The sequence below is a fragment of the Lissotriton helveticus genome, chromosome 9 (genome assembly GCF_964261635.1).
Source record: "Lissotriton helveticus chromosome 9, aLisHel1.1, whole genome shotgun sequence".
NCBI lineage: Eukaryota > Metazoa > Chordata > Amphibia > Caudata > Salamandridae > Lissotriton > Lissotriton helveticus.
In genome coordinates, this window is record NC_136070.1 from 1,056,121,401 (window position 1) to 1,056,143,747 (window position 22,347).

Sequence of the window (22,347 nt, forward strand, 5' to 3'; positions counted from 1 at the left end):
ACCCAAGAGCAGACGGCTTGCGGAACGCCTACGTTATTGCAGTTCCATATAATGTGTTCTATAAGAAACGTAATCATTCAACCAATAAAGCCATGTGTTTCTTCAACCAATAGGAAATGGGTTCACATCAACCAATAGAAACACGTTTCCTTTGTTGTGATTGTAGAGAAAGTCGGTTGAAGTTTTGGCATAGCTCTGCAGCATACAAATTCCAGACCGTGTGCAAGTGAGACCACGTTTTTACTTCAACCTATAGGAAAGAGCTTCCTTTACCCAATAGGATGGCAGTGGGCGTGGCTTGGACAGCTGGCTTGGTCTTCCATGCAGCCAGTAAGCGACTGGAGGCGCGGCATGCTCTGCTCTCAGGGCTCCCTGGAAGGTGCTTCTGACTTCGGATTTTCACTTCTTGGACCGGCAGCGCAGCTTTGCTTCCCAGTTTATTTTCACTTTTTCAGAGGATTGACAAACCAGAAACAAAGTGCGAGGCTTTCTCCAGTGCCGCGGACAGAGAGCCCGGGCAGTGCAAGCTTGGTGAGTTTGCCTGGTCGGGACAGAGTTGGCAGGATATGTTCTGCCGTTTAAAAAGGTGGGAAGCCGAGTTAGTGCTGGGCGCCGGGCACAGATAAATGGTATTGTGAATCTGCATCAGGGCTCTTTGTTTCACTTTTAAGAGAGTTCGGGGACAAGGGCACATGAGCTAGTGTTCAGCTTAGTGAGAATAGTATGTATCCGTGCTGCACGGACAGGCTCAGATAAGCATGCACCTGCAGCCCAGTGCCCTTTCCCTTGCTCGTGCTTATGCCACATTTGGTGGCGGGATCTAATGTTTCCTATTGATGCATTTACTGGCTCTCTGACTGCTGCATCCGTCACTGCTTCCCGTCTGCTGCAGCCCTATCTCTCCCCCCCCCCCTCCCCCACCTCGGCAGCTCTTTGCTTGTCCTGCAGCAGCCTCATGCCCCTGTAGCTCAAGCTCCACTGTGGCTCCAGACCCATTGCATGTCGCTATTCTGGGCCATTTTCCTGTCGCTGTCTCATAACTTTGTACCTGTCGTTGTCCAGCAGGCTGCCACCTTCACCCGTGCCCCCAGTGCTGAATAGAGTTTGCTTCCTGCATGTAGCACCACAGGCCTGTTGTTGACCCAGCCCCCTTGTCTTCTGCATTGGATGCTCCAATCAGCCACCCTACTTTCTGAATCTGCATGCCAAGTACCTGCCCCCCCTCCTGCTGCCCAGTACCACCCAGCTTCTTACCTCCCTTGGACCCGTTTCTTACAGCTCCAGCCAAGTCCCCCTGCTCGAAGCTGCACCTGGCTGTTGTAGGCCCCTTGCGTGCACCATGTCCCAATCAGCTAAACGCCCATTGCTTGTGTCTGCTGCAGCCGCTTTACTTTACCTGTGAAATTGAGGGATGGACTCTTCATCCGCTTTGTTTTTAAAGTTGACTTTCTTTTGATAGTACATGTTAATTCTTTACTAATGTAGGCTGTAGGTTGGCCATTTTATGTAGCTTGTATGCATTGGTTGGTGTGCAGTGGTTGCTGGTTCAGACTGTGAAGTGTGCACATTTCCTAGTATCAACAGATTGGCTGTCAGACTTGTTGAGGTGGTGCTGTACTCTTTCAGCAAACCTACACTGCCCCAACCCCAATTATAGCCCCATGTACCCTGAATCCTGTAGTCTTCCAGTGCAATAAGTTTGGAAGGCTATACATTTGAAGCATTATGTGGGCCATTTTCAGTTCGCAGTAGGAATCGGGCATAGCATACACATTCCTAGAAGTTTTGCTTTTCTTTTTATAGCAAAGCATGGGCCTAGAGGTACCAGCTTGCAAAGACCTGTTGCCTAAAAAGCTAGCGATGGGTGAAGACGTCACACATGATGATTTAAACACTTGACAGGTAGAGAGCAGATGTGTGCATAGAAAAATAAATGGTATTCTGCTGTCGGGGTCCAACTCTCTGCATATTAGCTCACCGGGCTTAATGTTTCAAAAAGCACCCTGGATTTCTTCGTGTTAGTTGAAATTGCCTGAGTAACATACCTGTAAGGTGAACGATTTGCCGTGTTGCGTGGTAATTTGGGGGCTAGTTACTCACACTTACTAAAGATAAACAGCGCTAAGGGCAGGGTGTCTCTTATGAAGCACATAGGATGAAACCTGTTGAGTCTAAGATGTTTAGGGGAAATCTGGAAGAAGCTAATGAACCCATTGGGGTTGACAGGCAGGAACGAGGAACAGTGCTGCCATCTATATGTCGCCTTGACTTGGAATCCATGGAGGCGATAGTTATGGAGAGTTATAGACGACTGCGTTTCTAAAAGCTTCTTTATCCTTCAAGTATGATACAAGTAGGCCCACATACAATCATCATAGTAAAGCCACCAGCTCTAAAGCAGTCCTTCACCAACACTGAAATTAACATTTTGTGACCTAAAATAAATACTGTTATGACATTCTATACGTCAACCTATTAATCAACACACGTTGGACAATACATGTGTGCAGGTGCATGAGTGAATGCATGAGCGTTAGGTGAATGTGTTTATGAATGCTTGTATGATCATGTAATGTATGTATGTATAAATATATACTTTGGTTTTTCTTTGTTTGCCCTAAGTTGGCAGGGTATGCTCAGACGTGAGTCCCTTGCTCACTTGCCACTGGAGTCAAGCAAGCCCGGCTGAAGACGGCTGTAATGCCAGAAACCGGTCCTGGGAAGCTTGATTCCGGTCCAGGGAAGACATGGCTTGGCATTTCGGGCTGGACTGTTCCCATGAGGCACAGGGTCAGACTGATTTGCATATGGCCTGAACTGGGGTGGCGGAGTGAGCTAAAGAACGGTGATGGATTAAACCCTGATCAGTTGACTGGGGGTGAGTGTTTGTATTGTCAACGCTCCGTCCATCACCACCTTTGGTTTTTCTTTAAATATATACAACAGCCATGTTCCATCCCTCTGCTCGCATTAAAACACAAATTTCGTCCGTACCCCCAACATTTGAGGTCAACATCGTCATAATTTGTTAGGCACTTCCGCAATTGGAATAAATCTAGGTTTTACACATGGTTGATCTGTGTAATGGAATGACACAGATGAGCTGAAAACAGTGGAATGGAATGTGACCAGCATAATTACCATTGGTTCAGAGTAATTTACTTTTTTGTTTTGTTTGCTGTTTAGGTTCTAACCCCTCTTTCAACCACACACCGTCCGTATTCGTGTGTTTGTTTTTGGAGAAGCAGCAGGTCTGACGAATTCGTTTTTAATCCTTAGAAATATATGAATATCTCAGGAAAGCTGCAAGCCTGGGATGGTAGGCTTGCGGCCTGGGCACTCTGTATGCCCCGGCTAGCCATATTTTAAATCTCTTTTAGGATAATGTCTAAATGTGGCAAGCATATCTTTGTTGTTGTTTCTGTCTGTAGTCCGACATGTGAGGTTCCCAAGAAACCAATAGGTTGGCTCTTACAACGTCCCTTTGAAACCAGGGGGTGACAGGATAATCCAAAAATCGATTTTCAACCAACATACACTTGCTTATCATGGAAGGGATTGTTTTATCTTGACTGCGCCCTTGAGCTGCCCTTCTAATTTAAAACACGCCAAAACATCCTCTGTGGGAAAGTGTACTTGTAGGCCAGCCAACGGTCTCGTCTGGTTTTATCTGCTCTGCTTCCGTGCAGCACCAAGGTGCACTTTCAACCAAGACAAACAAGCAGGATATGCGCGCTAAAATGGGCTCGGTCTACGCCCAGGGGAGACGGTGCCAATGTGAGTCAGAGGGAAGCGCCGGGCACGGAGCTCGCAGCCGAGGTGAGCCCTGGCAGGCTGTGCCTTGTCTGCTGTTGCTGCAGTGCTGAGCACGCCGCCTCCCCCTCCCTCCCTCCCAGGCATCCCTGGAATGTCAGCTGGGGGATGCAGTGCAGAGGCAGGCTGGAGTGGTGGTAGTAGCCGCACATTGTTTCTCTGTTTACAAATTAGCCTTTCAGAAATGCAGACTTTTCCCGGCACAGGGTGTTGCGCACCGCGGCCAAGACTTGCTCAAGCGTGCTGCTGCCTCCTGAACAGATGGAGCATTCCGCGCCACAGCTCATGAGCAAAACAACCAACCAATTCGTTCCCTAATTCACCGTAAGAGTTAGCTGGCTTTATCTGGGCTAAGCAATGCAAGCACTGCCAAAGCCAATAGGTTTGAAGCTCCAATTCGAAAGCTGATCAAAGCAATAATATGCCGGCCGCAGTGTTTAAGAATGGGTAGATGACACGGATTAAATAAACAATTAAACGCGATGACAGAGTGTACTTTCCAGATATAGACCCTTATCCATTTCAGTAGCGGGAAGATGATTCACACAAACAGCCAATAGGAAGGAGTGAAGGTTTCCGCGCCAACGACCGAAGGATGCTGAAACCTTGGAGTATGCATATAATACAATGTGTTTGATATATGGGCGGACTGAACTGTGTATGCATAGATTCGTGTTTCCTTGCGCCAACTGTGTCTCTTTCTCCAGTGCTATGGTTGGTTCGAGCAGAAATGTGTCCTCAAAGTGGACAGTTGCACGGTAAAAGTAGGCAACATCTTTAATTCGCATGACGGCATAGTCAAAATGCAGATTTTGCTACCAAAATCATTATGAAAGCCCAGATTTTCATGTCGATTGGAATCTCGGCAAAGCAGTTTGCAGCTTCTGCTGGATGGCCCTTTGCTTTTTCTACCAGGAAACTGCTGCCGAATCCTGTTTTGGGCCTGATTTCCCAAAGTGCACTGTAAGTGATTTGTGGTCTTTTGGGACACCGGTCCAGTGCGTATTAATCGTTCTACATCCCAAATCCAATCTGGATTCAGGTGTTGGACAGACCAATGTGTGTGGTGTCCAGGGGGAAATTGGTAGTCCAGCTGCACATGCTGCTTTTCCCTATATCTTTTTTTTATACTATGATATTGCCTGGAGAGGTATAAGAAATGCGTTCAATGTATTGGCCAGCAGGTCATTTTGTACCACATACTGGCCAAAAAAGTGAAGTCTATGCTGGAAATATTGTTGACATTTTAATTTCACTGTCATTTGTTAGTGTACAGAAGATGCCATCTTATAATTTTCTAAATGTCTGCTTCACCACAATACACCTTCTCTAATGTTCCTTCCAAGGCCCAGATGACTTTGGTGGGAAAGCACCACATGTCTTGAGCTTAAACCGAGAGTTGGGAAAAGACACTTGGGTGATCATTGTCTTTCAATGGAACAATCTGCTTGTGAAATAGTTTAGACCATTTTAAGTGTGCAGTGGCGGATCATTGGAAATTTGCATGAGGAGCAAGATCAGAATTTGTCTATTCCAAATCTAACACAAGAATTTGGCACATCACCGGCTCCCTTTCAATGTATTAATTTCAGCACCAGAAAACTTTAAGGGCAGGTGTATGCACTTTACAAAATTCCCAAAACCTTAATGAAGCAATACTGCAATTTTATTTGCTTCAGATATTTGATAGACCTTTATGTCATTTGAAAAACCAGTTGAGTGAATTTCAGAGAAGGGGTTCTTGGGCCCAACCATGGGTGTTGAGGCCTTTTACTCTGGATGTCCCAGACCCTGAGCTACTGTGAATCTGGAGCAACTGGGCAAAGTACCTCATCAGCACTTGACTCTCAGGAATAGCGTGTTCCGAGCAGTCTGAGGCTCCCTTGGGTGGAGGTAGTAAAACAGGGGGTGAACGCAGGCTCGCAATTCAAAATACACGGAGCAGCAGCAATAATTTGTTGTCCAGTCAAATGCTCACTTTTATGTAGGAGTATATTATTTTATCTCTATAAAAACAAAGGAAAATACAACTTCCACAGAAATACTTGCCACACTATAGGCAACATACAGAGTAAGCCTCACTAGTAGTCCAAGTCTCAAGAGTTCCACTCCAACTCTTTCTTAAAGTAAAAAGTGTGCCAGCGCCGAAGCGCTATCTAGCAAGCAAGGTCCACCTGGGGCGTAATGGCCCGAAATTAGACTTATCCGCACCTGCAGGATTGGAGCGACTGGAGCTTCGGAGTGTGGCCCCTCACTGGGTGCTGGAAAGGCAGCTGTTGGTTCATGGGAGTTCGTGGTCCAAGGCCGCGGCTTGCTGCTCTAGTCGGTCCTTGAGTTCCTCGCACCCGGACGTGCAGCTGCAGCGGCCAGCCGCTCTTTGTGGCTCATTCAAGATGCCTACGTTGTCTGTTGCACAGTGTGTGGGCGGAGGGGGACTAGTGGGAATGTCTTAACAGTTCACTATTTTTGGGGTCTCAAGCTCCCCTTCCTGTCGTCTATTTCCAAACACCAAATGTGATTTAGAGCCTGAGTCTTTGAATTTTATGCTGGGGTCTGCTTCCTTTTGAAATGCCCACTCCCTTGGCCTCTCTTCCTCCAGAAAGCACAGCTGGAGTGACTTCCAATTCTGGTAGCCCCACAACACAGGCCATGTGAGTGACTAAAGTTCACACCAGAATGTCAGCCACCGTGATATGTGTATCAAAAGGTTAGGACCTCATAAAAACATTTTGCTCTTCCTTCCTCCTTTTGATTTTAAGAAATATCAAAAGATTAGCACAGGCCACTGGTCCTACTCTTTATGATTCTCTTATCAGCCCCATCTCCTTCCTGAGGTGTGCCAAGCCCCCTTCCTTGTGACCTCTCTCAGTTGAAGAGACCATTTGAATTCAGTTTACAGGAATGCCGCAATACACTAATCTGCCTGGGGAAAATACTCTTCTTCCTTATGTTTCATAATGCAGTAGAGTCACCTAGCAAATGCATATAACATACACTGCAGAGTACTGCATTTGCCCTGTATGGCACCCTTCACAGGCATTTTTTTTTTTTAGTAACAAAAGAGAGAGTGAGGGAAAATATACGAGCACTATGTGAGGTGGGAACTCCTGGTCCCCCAAACAATTTACAAAAACAATAGAGGAGTAACCCCTCGTGGATAGAGAATTGTTTCTCTAATTATGAGCTTAAGTGCTCTAATCAGCACAATATGACCCAACCTGTTGCTGGATAATGCATATCCTTATAGAAGACCCCTCACTCACCAACCTAGTTGGTGACATGCTTCATCATCGGGGTCCCACCCCATAGGCCGAGTGCCTATAGGGTGTGCTGCGACACCTGACTACAGTGGAGCTGGTTAATTTTTTCTTTTATGTGTTCATATCTATCAAAAATGTGTTTTAAAAGGGGCCAACACTACTCACTGCAAGTATTTTATTCTGGAGTGCTTGAACCCTTGTTAAAATAAAGTGTGGCACCTGTGCCTAATTAGGAAGGCTTTGGTGTCATAAGTAGTATTGAAAATATAAAAATAGCAAAAGTGTGCTATGTGAATGTGAATCTTACAAAACTATTGGTTAAAAAGGTCTACATGTTTCAACCCATAAATCCATTCAAGGGTTTTCGTCAGGACCGTGGTATTTTGAACTGGGTGGTCCGCACTCGCTAAGGAGCGTCCTGCCCTAGTTCAAACAGGAGACCGCAAATTACGGTTTCATGAAAAAAGGGTGCGTTTTTCCTTAGTTGGGAAAAAACGCTTAGATGCGGAACTACCGCTTCATGGGCACCAGCGTTTCCAAAACGGCAAGAGTCCGTCTCTTGCAACTTCTGATCGTCACACCGAAAACCTACTTGGTTCCTGCTAGACGTGCCCCGAGGTCTCCTGTTTGAACTAGGGCAGGACGCTCCTTAGCGAGTGCGGACCACCCAGTTCAAAATACCACGGTCCTGACGAAAACCCTTGAATGGATTTATGGGTTGAAACATGTAGACCTTTTTAACCAATAGTTTTGTAAGATTCACATTCACATAGCACACTTTTGCTATTTTTATATTTTCAATACTACTTATGACACCAAAGCCTTCCTAATTAGGCACAGGTGCCACACTTTATTTTAACAAGGGTTCAAGCACTCAAGAATAAAATACTTGCAGTGAGTAGTGTTGGCCCCTTTTAAAACACATTTTTGATAGATATGAACACATAAAAGAAAAAATTAACCAGCTCCACTGTAGTCAGGTGTCGCAGCACACCCTATAGGCACTCGGCCTATGGGGTGGGACCCCGATGATGAAGCATGTCACCAACTAGGTTGGTGAGTGAGGGGTCTTCTATAAGGATATGCCTTATCCAGCAACAGGTTGGGTCATATTGTGCTGATTAGAGCACTTAAGCTCATAATTAGAGAAACAATTCTCTATCCACGAGGGGTTACTCCTCTATTGTTTTTGTACCCTTCACAGGCACACATACAGCCAGCACATGTACACCACATTTGCACTGTGCAGTACTACAAAAAAAATCGATGTAAGCCATGGGTGAGTTAAGCACACAGCAGCAGAACCGTAAATGAGTGAGCCATCGTGCTTGATGTCTGGTAAAGGCACTAACCATTCACCACTTTGAGGGTAGCGCTTCGGTGCCCCTCCTGGCCCAACTACACCACAATCCGTGAGACTGGCCTGTGTCATGATGCACCTGAGTGATCTGTTTTTACCTATGCAAACAAAAAGCAGCATTAGGGACTCAGACATCAGTACAGTTGGGGCACTCAGGGCAAGGGTGCACATCCATTACCATGTGGAGGACTTTTCTGTTGCAACAAGCGTTCTAATAGTCGTGGATTATGTACTGATTTGTTGCTAATTGCTTTCCATTACCCCTTCACCAGCTTTTCATCTCAAAGGCATTTGTCGAGGGTGCTCCGCTGAAGATCCTTTCACAGTTCTCAGATACAGGGGTAGCATAGGAGCTGTGGATGGGGTAGGTCCACCAATCAAGGTACAAACGTTCTGTGGGAGGTCATTGGTAAGTGGGAATTTGTGATACGAAAATGATCTCTTTCACTCTGTCTTCGACCTGCTTTTTTAGCTGGGACAACTGCATTCATATGTTCTGAATCAAATCGGTCAAAAGCTTGTACACATATCTTCTTTATGGTATGCAGTTATTTTGAGATATTCTCTTAGTGGGGAGAAACAGAGTAAATCAGCAGTGGCTTTACCGTGGTTCTCCTAGCCTTTGCTTGGGTATACTTCTATCATCTGGTTTCCTAATTTGATCACGTGCTGATCCATTAAATGTAATTAACATATAATCTGCTCAGTTAAAAAAAATCTGTTTCAGTTTGTGTACCAGAAAGATAAAATAGATTTTTTACAAAATAGTTTCAATTGTTGTTTACAACAAGGAGCAATCCTCCTGCTAAAGATTTACTTTTGTTACTTATATGAATCAAGATACATTTTCTTAAGTTCTCATAGGAAAATGGATCACTTGTCCTGTATTATTACCAGGGTCTGGGTTATTAGCCGTCTCAAAAACCATCATTCACAGTTGATACCATAGAGGTATATATTGATTTTCCACTTATTTACCTATGAGAAAAGCATCATCATTAGGTCATTCTGTATGCTTTCCTTCTCCTGGAGGGAGACCTACTGGTGTTTACAGTAGTGACCAGTGATAGCGAAGGTGTGATTAAAGTGAACTTAAAATTACCTCCATCTCTCAACAATGCGTTTTATTCTGTTGGAGATGGGGCAAGGATAAAAACTCAAGGCAGGACAAGTGATCCATTCTCCTATGATAACGTGACTATTGCTTGGAAGCCAAATGGATCTCCGCTTCTTTCTCTTCTGATTAAGAGATACATTTTCTTAGAAATTGAATCATCCTGGGAATTATAACTTCAAGTGAGAAGGGTTTGATTTTCAAGCTCTTCTTCTGGAGATGATATTGCTTTGTACTCGTAGCCCAGCCTTATGCATTTTCATTCCCTGTATCATCTTTTCCATCATCAAAGAGCAGGGGTTTGAAGTGATGATTAAGTTGCACAGTACCTTGGAATTTACAGGAAGGAGACTCTTCAAGAAGCAGATTAGTCTGGTAACGTAAAACCTACTTTCAATCCTGCTTCAGTGATCAGTAGTGTGGCGACCAGAGACTGTGTCCACAAAGCTGCCCATAAGTTGCAACCAACAAAATGATTAACAAGGCTTTTGATCCAGTGCATTGTGGCCCTAGATATGTTATTATGGCAGTTCTGGAGAAGGTCTTGATGCTTCCTTCAGAGCTCCGGGGGATTGCCTTTAAGCGTTACAATGTCCAAAGAAGGATAATTCTACTGTCTTGCAAATCCCAGGTAGACACTATAAGCTTTCATAGGTGGCAACATATATTGGGCACATGGAAAGCTTGGACTGATGTTTTCTAAGTACTCCTGAAGAGACAAATAGCAGTCTAATTTAATATTATTTTGTTTAACAATTACAGTTGGATGATTTTTTTCCTACGGTCACAAGTATCTTGGCTTATCCAAGTCTGTAGAAATCTTTCAAAACCATTCTTAAGTTAGTCCTAAATTACACTTTAAAGCTGATACTAATTCTCACCGATTTTAAAGTAGCTAATAGGTTCTGCTCCTTCTCTTCTATATATTCTGGAAATGCATGAAAACGGTTTCTTAACCTTTGACGAGCTGAGATTATTATTGCTATCATAATCATTATTATTAGTATTTGTTCTACTATTTGTGTAGTGCTTACCCCTTGCAAGCCCCAAAGCGTTTTATAATAATATTTTCATAGTACCATCTTCTACACCTCTGCTGTTTCTAAGCCCTAAACATAACAAATGTTGCTATTATCAGTTTTATAGTTCTGATTTTATCGATTTTGGAAGGATGAAAGTCTGTATTTGCCTAGCTGGGATTCAATCTTGCGACGTCGAGACCAGCACATTGTTCAGTGGTTTGCTTTTACCTCTCTGACTCATCCTACACTCTTTCAACCAAAGGCAGTTGCATATTCATTTGTGTACAGTTCTGCTAGGTGGTGCTTTTGATGTACGTCATTGCCAAATTCACAAACAATAATTAGGTCTGTGCTGATTTTAGGTGGCTGAAACAATTGCTTTTTGTGACCTATGTTTATAAGAAACATGTCACTCCCTATCATTATGTACTATCTATTTAGTCAATTCAGTTTTGGTTGCTTGCTTCACTGAAATGAAAAGTAGACCCTTCCACTTAATTGGCCTTGCCTCACTGGCCTGTTGGTTTCCCTTCCTGAACGCTTGGCTGACCCTTGAGGATCCTAAAACAAAGCGGGAGAGGGTGGGGAGAGGATGTAGCCTTACGGTCAGTGGTCAGAGCGGTCGACCTCGAAGCTGGGGAACCCAGTGGAGTCTCGGCAGCGACGTTCAACATCCGGTGATTCTGGGGAAATCACTTAATCTCCCCGTACCTAACAACAATGAATGTGTCCATTTGTAACGAAACTGGTGCTCATGTAAAGCGCCATGTAAAAAGCTCGGGTCTAGTTCGCGCTATATAAAACAAAAAAAAAAAAGCGGGCATTAGCTCTTAAATTCTGCTTCATGCCATATGCCCATCATTCTGGCCCAGAGTAATGATTTATCGAGTCATCTCTCTTTTTTATTACTTTCTTTTTAAGCTCATGCTTGGCATTGTGTTAAAATGTCTGTTTTCTTTCTTAGGGTCTTGCAAGGAATGGAAACACCATTGGATGTTTTATCGAGAGCAGCATCTCTGGTGCATGCTGACGATGAGAAACGTAAGTCTTAAATCATTAAACTACTGTTAATTCGATGTCCACTTGCTGCAGTTTAATAACATATGACATGTTCCACCGTGTTCAAGGAGCTTGATGTGAAATATGTGCTCCCAGCGCTAAATCGCACACAAGACAGGAAACCTCATTTCAAGGAGGGTGATTCAACCTGAAATGTACTACCTAGGTCCGATTGAACGTTAGGGAATTATATTTGCGAATATTACTGGTTGCCGTAATTTCCGCGTCATGTCTTCAAACGTATAGCCAGGCTGCCTAAGAGTTAAACATCACAGAATGGGGAATAACTGTGTAGACCCGCATTTACTGGCTAGAATTCTGCATACCAATACCTGTACATCTGCCTAGCGAGATAAAAGGTTAATATGAGCTGGAAGGTGAGCTGGAATCATTATGTTTGTCAAAAGGTAAATTTAGCTGCCTGTGTTATTTGGATCACTAAAGAACACCACTTACGCTCATTGGACACATACTGATGGTGGTTTATTCTTGCTGTCTGTTGTCTGTTTTGTTACCATGCCTTTTTATTTGGCAACAAAGCCAATGCATTCATAATTAGGCTGGCACTTTTCACTGCTTACAAGTGAAACCGCTCGCCATGCAGTTTTGGCACGCTTCAGAGGAGACAGGACTTGAAACAAAGACCCATACTGGTTCACACGTGGGTTTATTCAGGGCTTTTAGTGGGATGAACAAACTGGGGGGGGGGGGGGTCTCTCAAAGGGGCGTGGCTAATGTAATTAAGGGCGTGGATTAAAAAGAGGTATGCAGAAAATCTGTGCTTCGCATAGTGTGCCGCCCGACTTGTATTTTGCCGTTTCTGTCATTGATTCCAGATATGATACAAGTAACATTATACCTACAAGAAGTCAGGACTATTGGCTTTGTCAATGGTTGTTAGCAGCAACTATGGCTTGAATACAATATTGAAAAAGCTTCCACTTAAAGCCCCGGTGACACCACGACAATATTGCTGCTCCTGAGTTTCAAAAAGAGAAGGGAAATCCGGAGAGAAAATGACTCTCTTTAAAGGATTTCCCTTCCCCGTACAATGCTCACCTGCCATGACGTCATGTCGTAACTTCTCCACTAGTGAGAAGTGAGCAGCAGCACATCAATGTGCCTCCTGTCACTGCAGGCTGGAAAAAAGACGGACCGTCTGTGCCAGGGCACAAAACAGAGCCCGATAGAGACCGGTTTCGAGGCCTCCTTTAAAAAACGCTGCCGATGCTCCGCACCGGTGAGACCCGGCCCACTTAAAGCCCTGGGTTTAGTTCACACAAATTTTGACAATTAAGTGCACCGAAGGAACACACTCTGTGTAGAAATACATTGTCCAGTTTATTGATAGAAGTGATCACGTATTTAGACAGGAATGCGAGTTTTGCTGTCACTTTACCAATGCTTTATAATAATAAATTGCTATCCTACACTGTCCCTTGAAAATTTGCTAGACCACCCCATCATGACTCCTGGATGTTCTCCACTCTAGCTCCTTGAAGTCCAAACTTTCGCCTCAAGTCACACATGATCCAGAGGGCTCGCCTGAAAATATAAAATACTTGTACTGCTCCATCCCTTGGCATGCGTCAAGATCCTACCACGCACGCCCTTTCATTGCGGTTGCTTCATCGCAGAGTGCGCTTGGGGCTGTTCGGCTGAATAGGAGACTGTGTGTTTATGAGCAGGTCTGGCAGGTTCTGTGCATGCTCGTTATTTTTCCATCAGAAACACGTGGTCGGCGGATCTTCTGTATTCATACCTTGTTAGCAACTGTGTTTGGTATTTGGTCTCTTAGGTCTGTAGACTATTTGCTGCAGAGATGTCTTTGCTAGCCTACATAGTCTGAGAATTGATTAGCTCTTCGTGATATCTCAATGACTGCTAGATTGTGATATTTTACAGATCATAAAACTGGCATTGTGAAAATACTGATAGATTTACTTTGCTGATATTGGATTTATGATGTCAGACATGTCTTGATATAAATTACCAGGTAATCAATGACACTGTAGCACCATTTGGCTTTCTCATTTTCCCCTAACTACATTTTTTCTTAGTGTGACAGTTGGGTTTTATAAGTAAAGCAGGGGCATCTCGAACCCTTCAGTAGTTTCTTGGGTGCTCAAATTAGACCAACAACTGTCTGTTTTGTCTTTAAGAGTGCATATGAGAGTGAGTGTGTCTGTGGGTGTGTCTTTGTTTCTCTGACTGTGTCCGACTTTCTGCCTATATGATTTAATGTCTGGTTCTAAACAGTATGAACACCCTGCAACCAGCAGATGAGGTTGTATCAGTTATCTAAGAGTACCAGTCTTCAGCCTGTGATGTCACAGACCAAAGGTAGTTTGTCCTTTGTGTATATCATACACACTCGCAGTCATCCACAATGCTTCTCATTGACAATATATGTAATGAAAGTATGAGTGTCCTGGATCTGCTGGCACACTCCAAATAGTAGTTCTGTCCTAATTTGCAGAACCATCTTTTCACAGTGATAAGCGGTTGACTGTGTTTGACCTACTTTCCATTCTTAAAAATCAACCAAATATCTCTTCCCCTTGGTTCTGAGGGTTTGCTCCCTTTTTGACTCTTTCTTTATTCTTCTAATCAGCCTTCTAACAAGTAAATTTCCCCGAGCTTGCATCTCATTATTTATCGTTAACTTAGTGGACTGGCATCAGTCGGTAGCTCTGTGTTGCGTTTTTCCATCCTTTTCTTGGAATGTTCCCGCCACTATCGTCTTTTTGTGTAGAGCGTGTTTTTTTTAGGACCTATGTTGAACTTTACTTGTAAATGTTGAAAAGCAGTATCACGGTAAAATATGCTATTTAGGCTGAGGTATTGGAATTGGGTCCTTTTGTTGGTTCTGATATGGTGTTACCAATAAAAGGTGATTCATTCAATTACAACGGCTGTAAAGAGTGACAAAGATGGACTAGCTGCATTGTAGGATACAGCAATATGGGCAGCTTTCTCTACATCTTTATTTAGCACCAACACAATTGACACCAGGGTCCAGAAAATTGCCTACCTCCAGGATATGTAAGAAAAGGTAAAATTAGACAAGGCTTGCACGTTTTCTTTTATTTCCTGTGGCGGAGCCGGCAGTAGGAGGCTGCTAGAGTTCGTATATGCAGTTAATATATCTGTACCAGAGCCAGCTGTTTTCCCTCGTACAGATTTGATATGGAGAACTTTAGAGGGTTTGAATGTCACTGTACAGGGACAGAACAGGATATGACTGCCAGTGAACCTCACCCACACCACATCTGTAACTTTTCCTTGTTATTTGTGCACAGGATCAGTCTACTTCAGTCATTAGTTTACTAGACTATGAGTGACTGCATTCTGCTGTTGCACAATATGCACACCTGATCAATAAATAGTTCCCTTCAGTGCCAGGAACTACTAGTGCAATGTGTGCTTTTACATAAAATATATGTTGGCTTTTGCACCACGTTAGTTTCATACAGTCTGTGCCCTCGTACAAAACAAAATAAATAAGCAGTGGCAAACCAAAAGCTCTGCAGCCAATGCAGAACCTATTGGCTTTGCAAGTGTTTGTTTAATTTGGAGCATGGGAAACTATGTGGCTCTCATCAGCTGCGGGTGTGTATGGGACATTCAATGTGGATAACGGTTCTCTGCTTTTAGCAAGGTGCCTTCCCTTCCTAATAGCAACCGCAAAGCCATGTACCAATATTTTGAGACCGCATTTGCGGTTGCAAAACACTCGCAAATTACCATCCTCTTCAAGAGGGTGGTAATGGAGTCGCAAATGGGAAGGGGTCCCCAGGGAACCCCTTCCACTTTGTGACTGGCTCCAAAAATATTTTTTAAGGGCAGGCAGTGGTCCCAGGGACCACGACCCGCCCTTAAAAAATGAAACGAAACCATTTTTTTTAATGCGTCCCATTTAAAAAAAAAAAAAAAAAAAAAACAGCTTTTTTGAAAGGCGGTCCCAGACATGGAGGTCTGCTGAGCCCAGCAGGCATCCATCTCTGGGTGGGCCAGCAATTCCCAATGGGGTTGCAAATTGCGAGTAGCTCATTAATATTAATGAGCCTCACATTTTACGACCTCAGTGAGAATCGCTAACAGTGTCCCTGACACTGTTGTACATTCTAAATTGCGACTCGCAATCAAGCACAAATTGCAAGTCGCAATTTAGAGTGGTCGTACATCTGGCCCCACATATAATAAAAGTAGGTGCTGTATAAAGTGCAAATGCGCATATATAAAAACAATTGCACAAATCAATTATAATACAGTAATAAGTCAATCCAAGTGGTTGTATACCATTTAAATACTCTAGCAACTTCAACTTTACAGTTCAAAGTGCGCTAAATTTCTTCTCATAATGTGCGAAGTATATTGCCTAAAGGAGCCTTGTTTAACATACAGAGCTAAATACAACATAATAATACTTACTAAAAAATGTTTAAAAAACATTTTTTTTTTAAACATCATGGTTCTGAAGGAGGTGCCAAGAGGCAGTTCTGGGCCTCCTCTGTCGTAGTGATGTTGTACTTTAGAAACACTGGTCTTAATAAACGCCGTCATAATGGCTGTAGTGGGGAGGCAAACAGATAAGACATGATTAAGATCCTGCACCTAGTTTCCGCACAGGTGGCAAAGTCTGTCCCTTCTAGTTATTCCCATGCCCCCCAACGCTTTTTCCCTTCCGGCAGGAAAATATTTCCTGTCTTTGCGCAGCCTATATAGGCCTCACGTCACTATTCAGTAATGTATTACCCCACCTGAGGCATGCTGCTATGGCAAATGCGTAAGTCGAGAGGAGCCCAAATTCAAGACGGATGGCTGCTACGGTGGCTGCGCGATTCAGGTTACAAATTTGGCACCAAATGTGCCCTTCCACCTTCTTAAAGTCCCATTGCTGTTCATCCACTGATTTGCAAGCGTAAATCAAAACAGGCAGGATATTAATTTTGTAAACTGATAAAACATGTGCAAAATATCTTTACCCAAAGCATTTATATAGTATACCAATTGCGGAGGCCTGAGATATTGCCTTACTTCTGCACTGACCGATGTGATCACTGCTAGAAAAAATTATTTCTAAGTACATGTACAACTTCACTACATCAAGTTTATCTTTACACAGAAACCAATTCATATTTTTCCTAACCCTACATCCATGAGAGCTAAAAACCATGATTTCACTTTTTGAGATATTTGTTTTTAGCATATGATCTTCAGGGTAATGCCTAGCTCGTTAAGACGCCTTTGTAAACCTATCAGAGTTAAATCTAACAGGATGGCGTCATCTGTGTAATGTAGACAGCTCAATTTAATTGTTCCTAATTTCGGTGAATCCCCTTTGCAATGCCCCACCCTACTCGGCAGGTATTAATATAAAGAGAGAAAAGGAGAGGCGCTAATAAGCACCCTTGCTTCAACCCATTATGTGTCTCCACTTTACTCGACAGGCCCTGGTTGCCTCCCATCAGTACCTGTGTCCAGGTTGAGGAATGCAATGCAATGATCAATCAGAGTAAATATGGAGGAATCCCCTTTGCAACCAGTTTCTTCCACGGCATCACCCAGTCGAAAGCCTTGGAGAAATCTATAAAGGCAGCGTTCAAGGCCATTCCCTTATCTATTGGATTTTTTTCGATCAAGGTTTGCAGGGCAGTGATGCTATCTAAGTTGCCACTACATTACCAAAAGCCCAATCCTGGAGGCGAAGAAGAATCCTCTTAGCAAACAGTTTTCCATTTGCATCCAGTAATCCGATCTGCCCAAAACTGGCAGGGGAAGTTTTTGGGCCCTATTTATATAATGGAACCACTATGCTTCCTCTCCAAGAGGACGGAAGAGTCCATGTGCGTAGCAGTAAGAGAACACCGGATGAAGGAAGTGAGCCCATGCGGAGCTGTCTTGTTTAATTAGAGCTATCGGTAGACTGTCCGGGCACTTTGCGCCTGAGTACCATGCCCCTTTAACAAAGCACTCTATTTCCTTACAGGAAAAGGGGGGCGTAAAGCGTTCCCCAAGGAAGACTCAGTAATTAGCTCCAAACTGAACTCAATCCTAGAGTTTGATGCATGTAACTGTGAGATATATTGGGACCAATCTGCCTCTGATATTAAGATATTAAAATGGGTTCAGCCTTAATTCTACAATCACAGTATTCAGCTATTGGAGCCCAATATTTACGTGAGTCAGCAGAACGTGCAACCTCTCTCAGTTTAATCCATTTTTAAATTCTCCACCCCTCTACGTTTGGATGCCTTCATTCTCATTCTTACCCACTTGAATATTTTGATTTCCCTTTGCCTGGTCAGTGATCACTGCTTAAATTGGTCCCTTACCAAGGCATTTAGTTCCCGGTTTAACCTTTTTACCTCCCAAAAGGTGGCCACTGGGTGATTAATGCCATTAGCTCGTTAGTTCCTTCCACATGATCTCAATAAAGCCAAATGCTTCTCAAACCAGGTAATAGGATTTCTCTATATGGGACCAAAGCCCGTGATTTTTAACAAGCCTCCCTAAGCATTTCTAATTTCTAGTAGATCAAAAGGTATGCCCATTTGTTTTATTATACACAATAAAATCGTCTCTGGGATTCCAGAGCTCCAGCGCCTTGAGTTCCAAATTGATAAAATATTGTGGTCACTCAAATTTGTCCTCAGTACTTTGAACTGAGGACATGCTCCAAAGAGTTGATAAGATACCACCATATAGCCAATTAGAGACTGCCCCTGAGAAGCATTAACGGTGAAGGAGGCTGGGGAGCCCTCTGGGAATCTCAAGTTTAAAATAACAAGATCATTAGTTCTTAGACAACCCAAAAAACTCAACCCTCGGTTATGTGGTCTGATGTGGCCGGGCAACGTTGTTTCAGCGATGCTCCATACATCTTCCAACTCCAGATTACAACAAGCATTTGCAATGCAATAGGTCTCGCATTAGGAAGGTTTGAGCTATTGGTATTGTAAATGGCAACGTTTTTATTTATGTTTCTTTTTTTTTAAATAGCTAAATTAATAGCTTCGTCATTTACAATGCCAATAGTTATAACTTTCGCAAATGTGATACCTATAGCATTTGTAATGCAATATGTTTTGTATTTACAAACCGCGAGAGGACAAAAAAAAGCTCCGGACCACCGCCTCCTCCCAGGCCTTCAAAAGGGACCTCAAAGTTCTCCTCCTCCAGAGACACCTCCAAAAGTAATTCACGTCCTCTTGCTATTTGTGAGGAAGACTTCCCACTACTGATAATTTCTACTTTCCATGACCATGGAAGTGCCTTCCCAGTGTATGCCTGTGATTGGAGGGTCTGCCTTTTTGCAGTATTTTCCATGTACTGGTGTTCGGTGCCCTTTTGTAACATGCACACACCACTCTGCCCTTGCAACACACGGCTGCTACCTCTCACATGTCTTTACCTTTGATACTTGCACAAGTGCCACCTTGCCCATGTAACGCTTGTTCCTGAGCCTGAGTGTCTAGCACTTATTGCAGGACTATACCTCTAATTATACTCTGTTTTCTCTTATAACTGCACACTTGTCACTTTCATTTCCTCTTGTGCACTTTTGACTACCTCATGTATTTTGGTTGCTCACAATTTTTACTCAAGTATTTTGTTTGCTCACGATTGTCACTATTACCTTTACTACCTCATGTATTTTGGTTGCTCACAATTTTTCCTCTTGTGCACTTTTGACTACCTCATGTATTTTGGTTGCTCACAATTTTTACTCAAGTATTTTGTTTGCTCACGATTGTCACTATTACCTTTACTACCTCATGTATTTTGGTTGCTCACAATTTTTACTCAAGTATTTTGTTTGCTCACGATTGTCACTATTACCTTTACTACCTCATGTATTTTTGGTTGCTCATAGTTTTTACTACCTCATGTATTTTGTTTGCTCACAATTGTCACTATTACCTTATGTAAGTAACGTATGTTTTTGCAACCTGTTCTTTTGTAATGTTTCTCATTATGTTTCATTTCTGTTCCTAATGTGAAGCGCTCTGACGCCTTCGGGTAAAGTCCGCGCTATATAAAAATGCATAAATACTTGAATACATAAATACCGCCTTCGGGTAAAGTCCGCGCTATATAAAAATGCATAAATACATAAATAAATAAATACCGCCTTCGGGTAAAGTCCGCGCTATATAAAAATGCATAAATAACTAAATAAATAAATACCGCAAATCACCGCCGTCACTCTGCCGGCCTGCGACCAGGAAGTCAGGCAGGCCGGCGCGACAACCGGAAACAGGAAGTAGGAGGGCGGGAGCCTACCCCGCCTCCCACGGAAGAGCCGCGATTGGAGCCGTGTTTGGAGCACTGGAGCAGGCAGGAGCCTACCCTGCGCCCCGGTGCCGAAGGAGGGAAGAAGAGTCCTGCTGCCGGGCCCTGCAGCTGAGGAGAGCCGCCACACGAAGGAAGCCGGTGAGTGGGTTGCTGAGCTGGGGGGGGGGGGAGAGAGCATGTGTGTGTGCGCGCGCGTGCGTGGGGGGGGCCGCGGGCTGTGTATGTGTGCGTGCGTGTGTGCGTGTGTGTATGTATCTTGGAGTGCGTGTGTGTGACTGTGGGGGAGGGGGTGTGTGTGTGTGAGCGAGTGTCTGTCTGCGCGCGCATGTGTATGGCGCGGGACGCGACGTGCGCGTTCGCGCACACGAATCCAGGAGAAAGCGCTCGTACACCCTCTTGTCCTCCTTCCCTCCACACTGATCGCTATTGGTCTCCAGCTGGACAAATGCATCCTTGCGGATGCATTGCCAGCGAGACCCAAAAAGGCTCACTTAAAGTGTATTTTTGTCTGAAGTGCTGTAAAGAGGAAATTGCACAAATTCAGCAATGATAGAATACAGAGTGGAGTCCTAATAACTAAATATGCACAAAAGAAGTCCTGTTGAGAAAACTGTACTGCATTGTTTTTTAAAAAATATTTTAAATTGCTACCTGGACATTAGATCACAAAAGAGATACATGATACGAGGGACCTACACTCGACATGTTTATATTCATCTCAGATTGTTTCCTAGTATTTGGACTGGTTAGGGCGATAAAGTGAGTTGAGAAAAGAAGGCACTTTTTTATAAACAAGTTGATAGTTTTCATTGTCACATTTTTACTAGAATATAATTTTACCAATCCTTTTTATAGTACAAACATTTTCTCTAACTGCCATAGCCTTTAAAAGCTGAGACTATGTGCAAAATAATGCCTCTGGGAAATCAGACAATATTGATATCTCAGGACATATCTTTGTCTGTGTAATTAAATGAAAAAACATTATAAAAAGCTTCTGCAAGTGAAGGTAATTGGAAGGACCTAATGTTATCCTCTTTTAGTAGCAGGATCAGAGCGGGTATGCAGTTACACCCAAAAAAGTATTGTTTGTTACCAAGCCTGCGGACTTTTCAATTTCCACAAGAAAGAATCCACATTTGAAACCAATGCAAACACCATGGAAAATTGTGAACTTTATGTGTGGACACTTCTCAGTTTACAGCCTGGCTCCCTTATCAGTAATCACAATGACGGCTTGCATGTGCCTGTAAATGACTTCTTCCTGAGGTAGTTGATCCTCTAACAAGAGTGTTCTTGCACAGGCACAGTAAAGCTATTCAACAGTGTACGCTGTACCAGTTGTCTTTTTAAATATAAACCTAATGATTTGTAGTATTGAACTCGCATTCACAATTGGGAGCTTTGTCTTGCACTTCTTTTTGAAGTTTTACTTTTTGTCATTGTTACTTGATGATTTGTTCAATCAATAGAAAACAACCCACACATTTTTCAGCTTCACTGCCAATTTTCAGTATTTAAGTTAATTGCTTACAAGGTGAAATCGTTTGGGTATAGCTCGCGCATAAAGGTAATAAAAGGAATACATTTCTTGATTTGTACATAAGGATACCAAAGAAAAGAGTCTCTAAAAGTTGTGTTCTTCAGTGATGCATGTATGCGCACATGGATGTGCTCTTTAAGACACTCTTTTTTTCAACTGACCAGCATAAACGCTGGTATGTAGCTAGACTACCTAAAACAGTTTGGCCAAAGTAGAGAATTTGTAATAAAAGATAAACTCTTGTGTGATAAAGAATTGGACTCATAAATACACAGCCAGTTCTGCGTAGTTTTCCCAGTGACAGTGTTATCCTTGAAAACGTTTTCAGCATTATACAGCCGCATTGTATTTGTTTAATCTTTGAAAGGTTCAGCTCCAGCCACTCCAGATATTTCTTATTTACTATTCAGCGTAAGTTCTGTGGAGAATGTTTCCCAATGTGTACTAAGGTGCTATGCTATTCATTGATATTTTGGTTCAACTGGAAATTGGGAAAATTATTTTAACTCCTTGCCTGCGGCAGGAATTCAGCCCGGTGCTGGACATTCCAATCGCGGGCGTGGTCGTGACGGAACCCAGCCGTCATGCGCACACGCCACCCATGGCTCATGACGGCTGGGTTCCGTCACGAGCATCGAAGGGGTTAATTATCGATTCACTACATACTTCCCTAATTCTCTGTGGATACTTGGGGTTCCAGACAGAACACCATTGGACTCCTCACCCATGAAGTTAACCAGTTCCCTAGTATTGTTAATTTGGGGAGGTGCAGACCGAGTGGGTCCACGGCACTTTTGTTTGAGGCCTTGTATGTTTGAAGGAGAAAAAGTATGCTGTGTGTTTTTTGCCATGGTAGTAATTTAAACTTTACTTTA

General features: G+C 43.3%; 1 protein-coding gene across 1 annotated transcript in view; it reads left to right on the plus strand.

Moving 5' to 3' along the window:
• Positions 1-291: 291 nt before the first annotated feature.
• Positions 292-22,347, plus strand: part of VGLL4 (vestigial like family member 4) — a 343,498-nt gene continuing 321,442 nt past the window's right edge. Inside the window, exons 1-2 of the mRNA XM_078661408.1 lie at positions 292-531; positions 11,534-11,610. Of these exons, the coding sequence (XP_078517534.1) occupies positions 11,547-11,610 (64 nt within the window). The 5' untranslated portion in view covers positions 292-531; positions 11,534-11,546. The remainder of the gene's footprint in view (positions 532-11,533; positions 11,611-22,347) is intronic.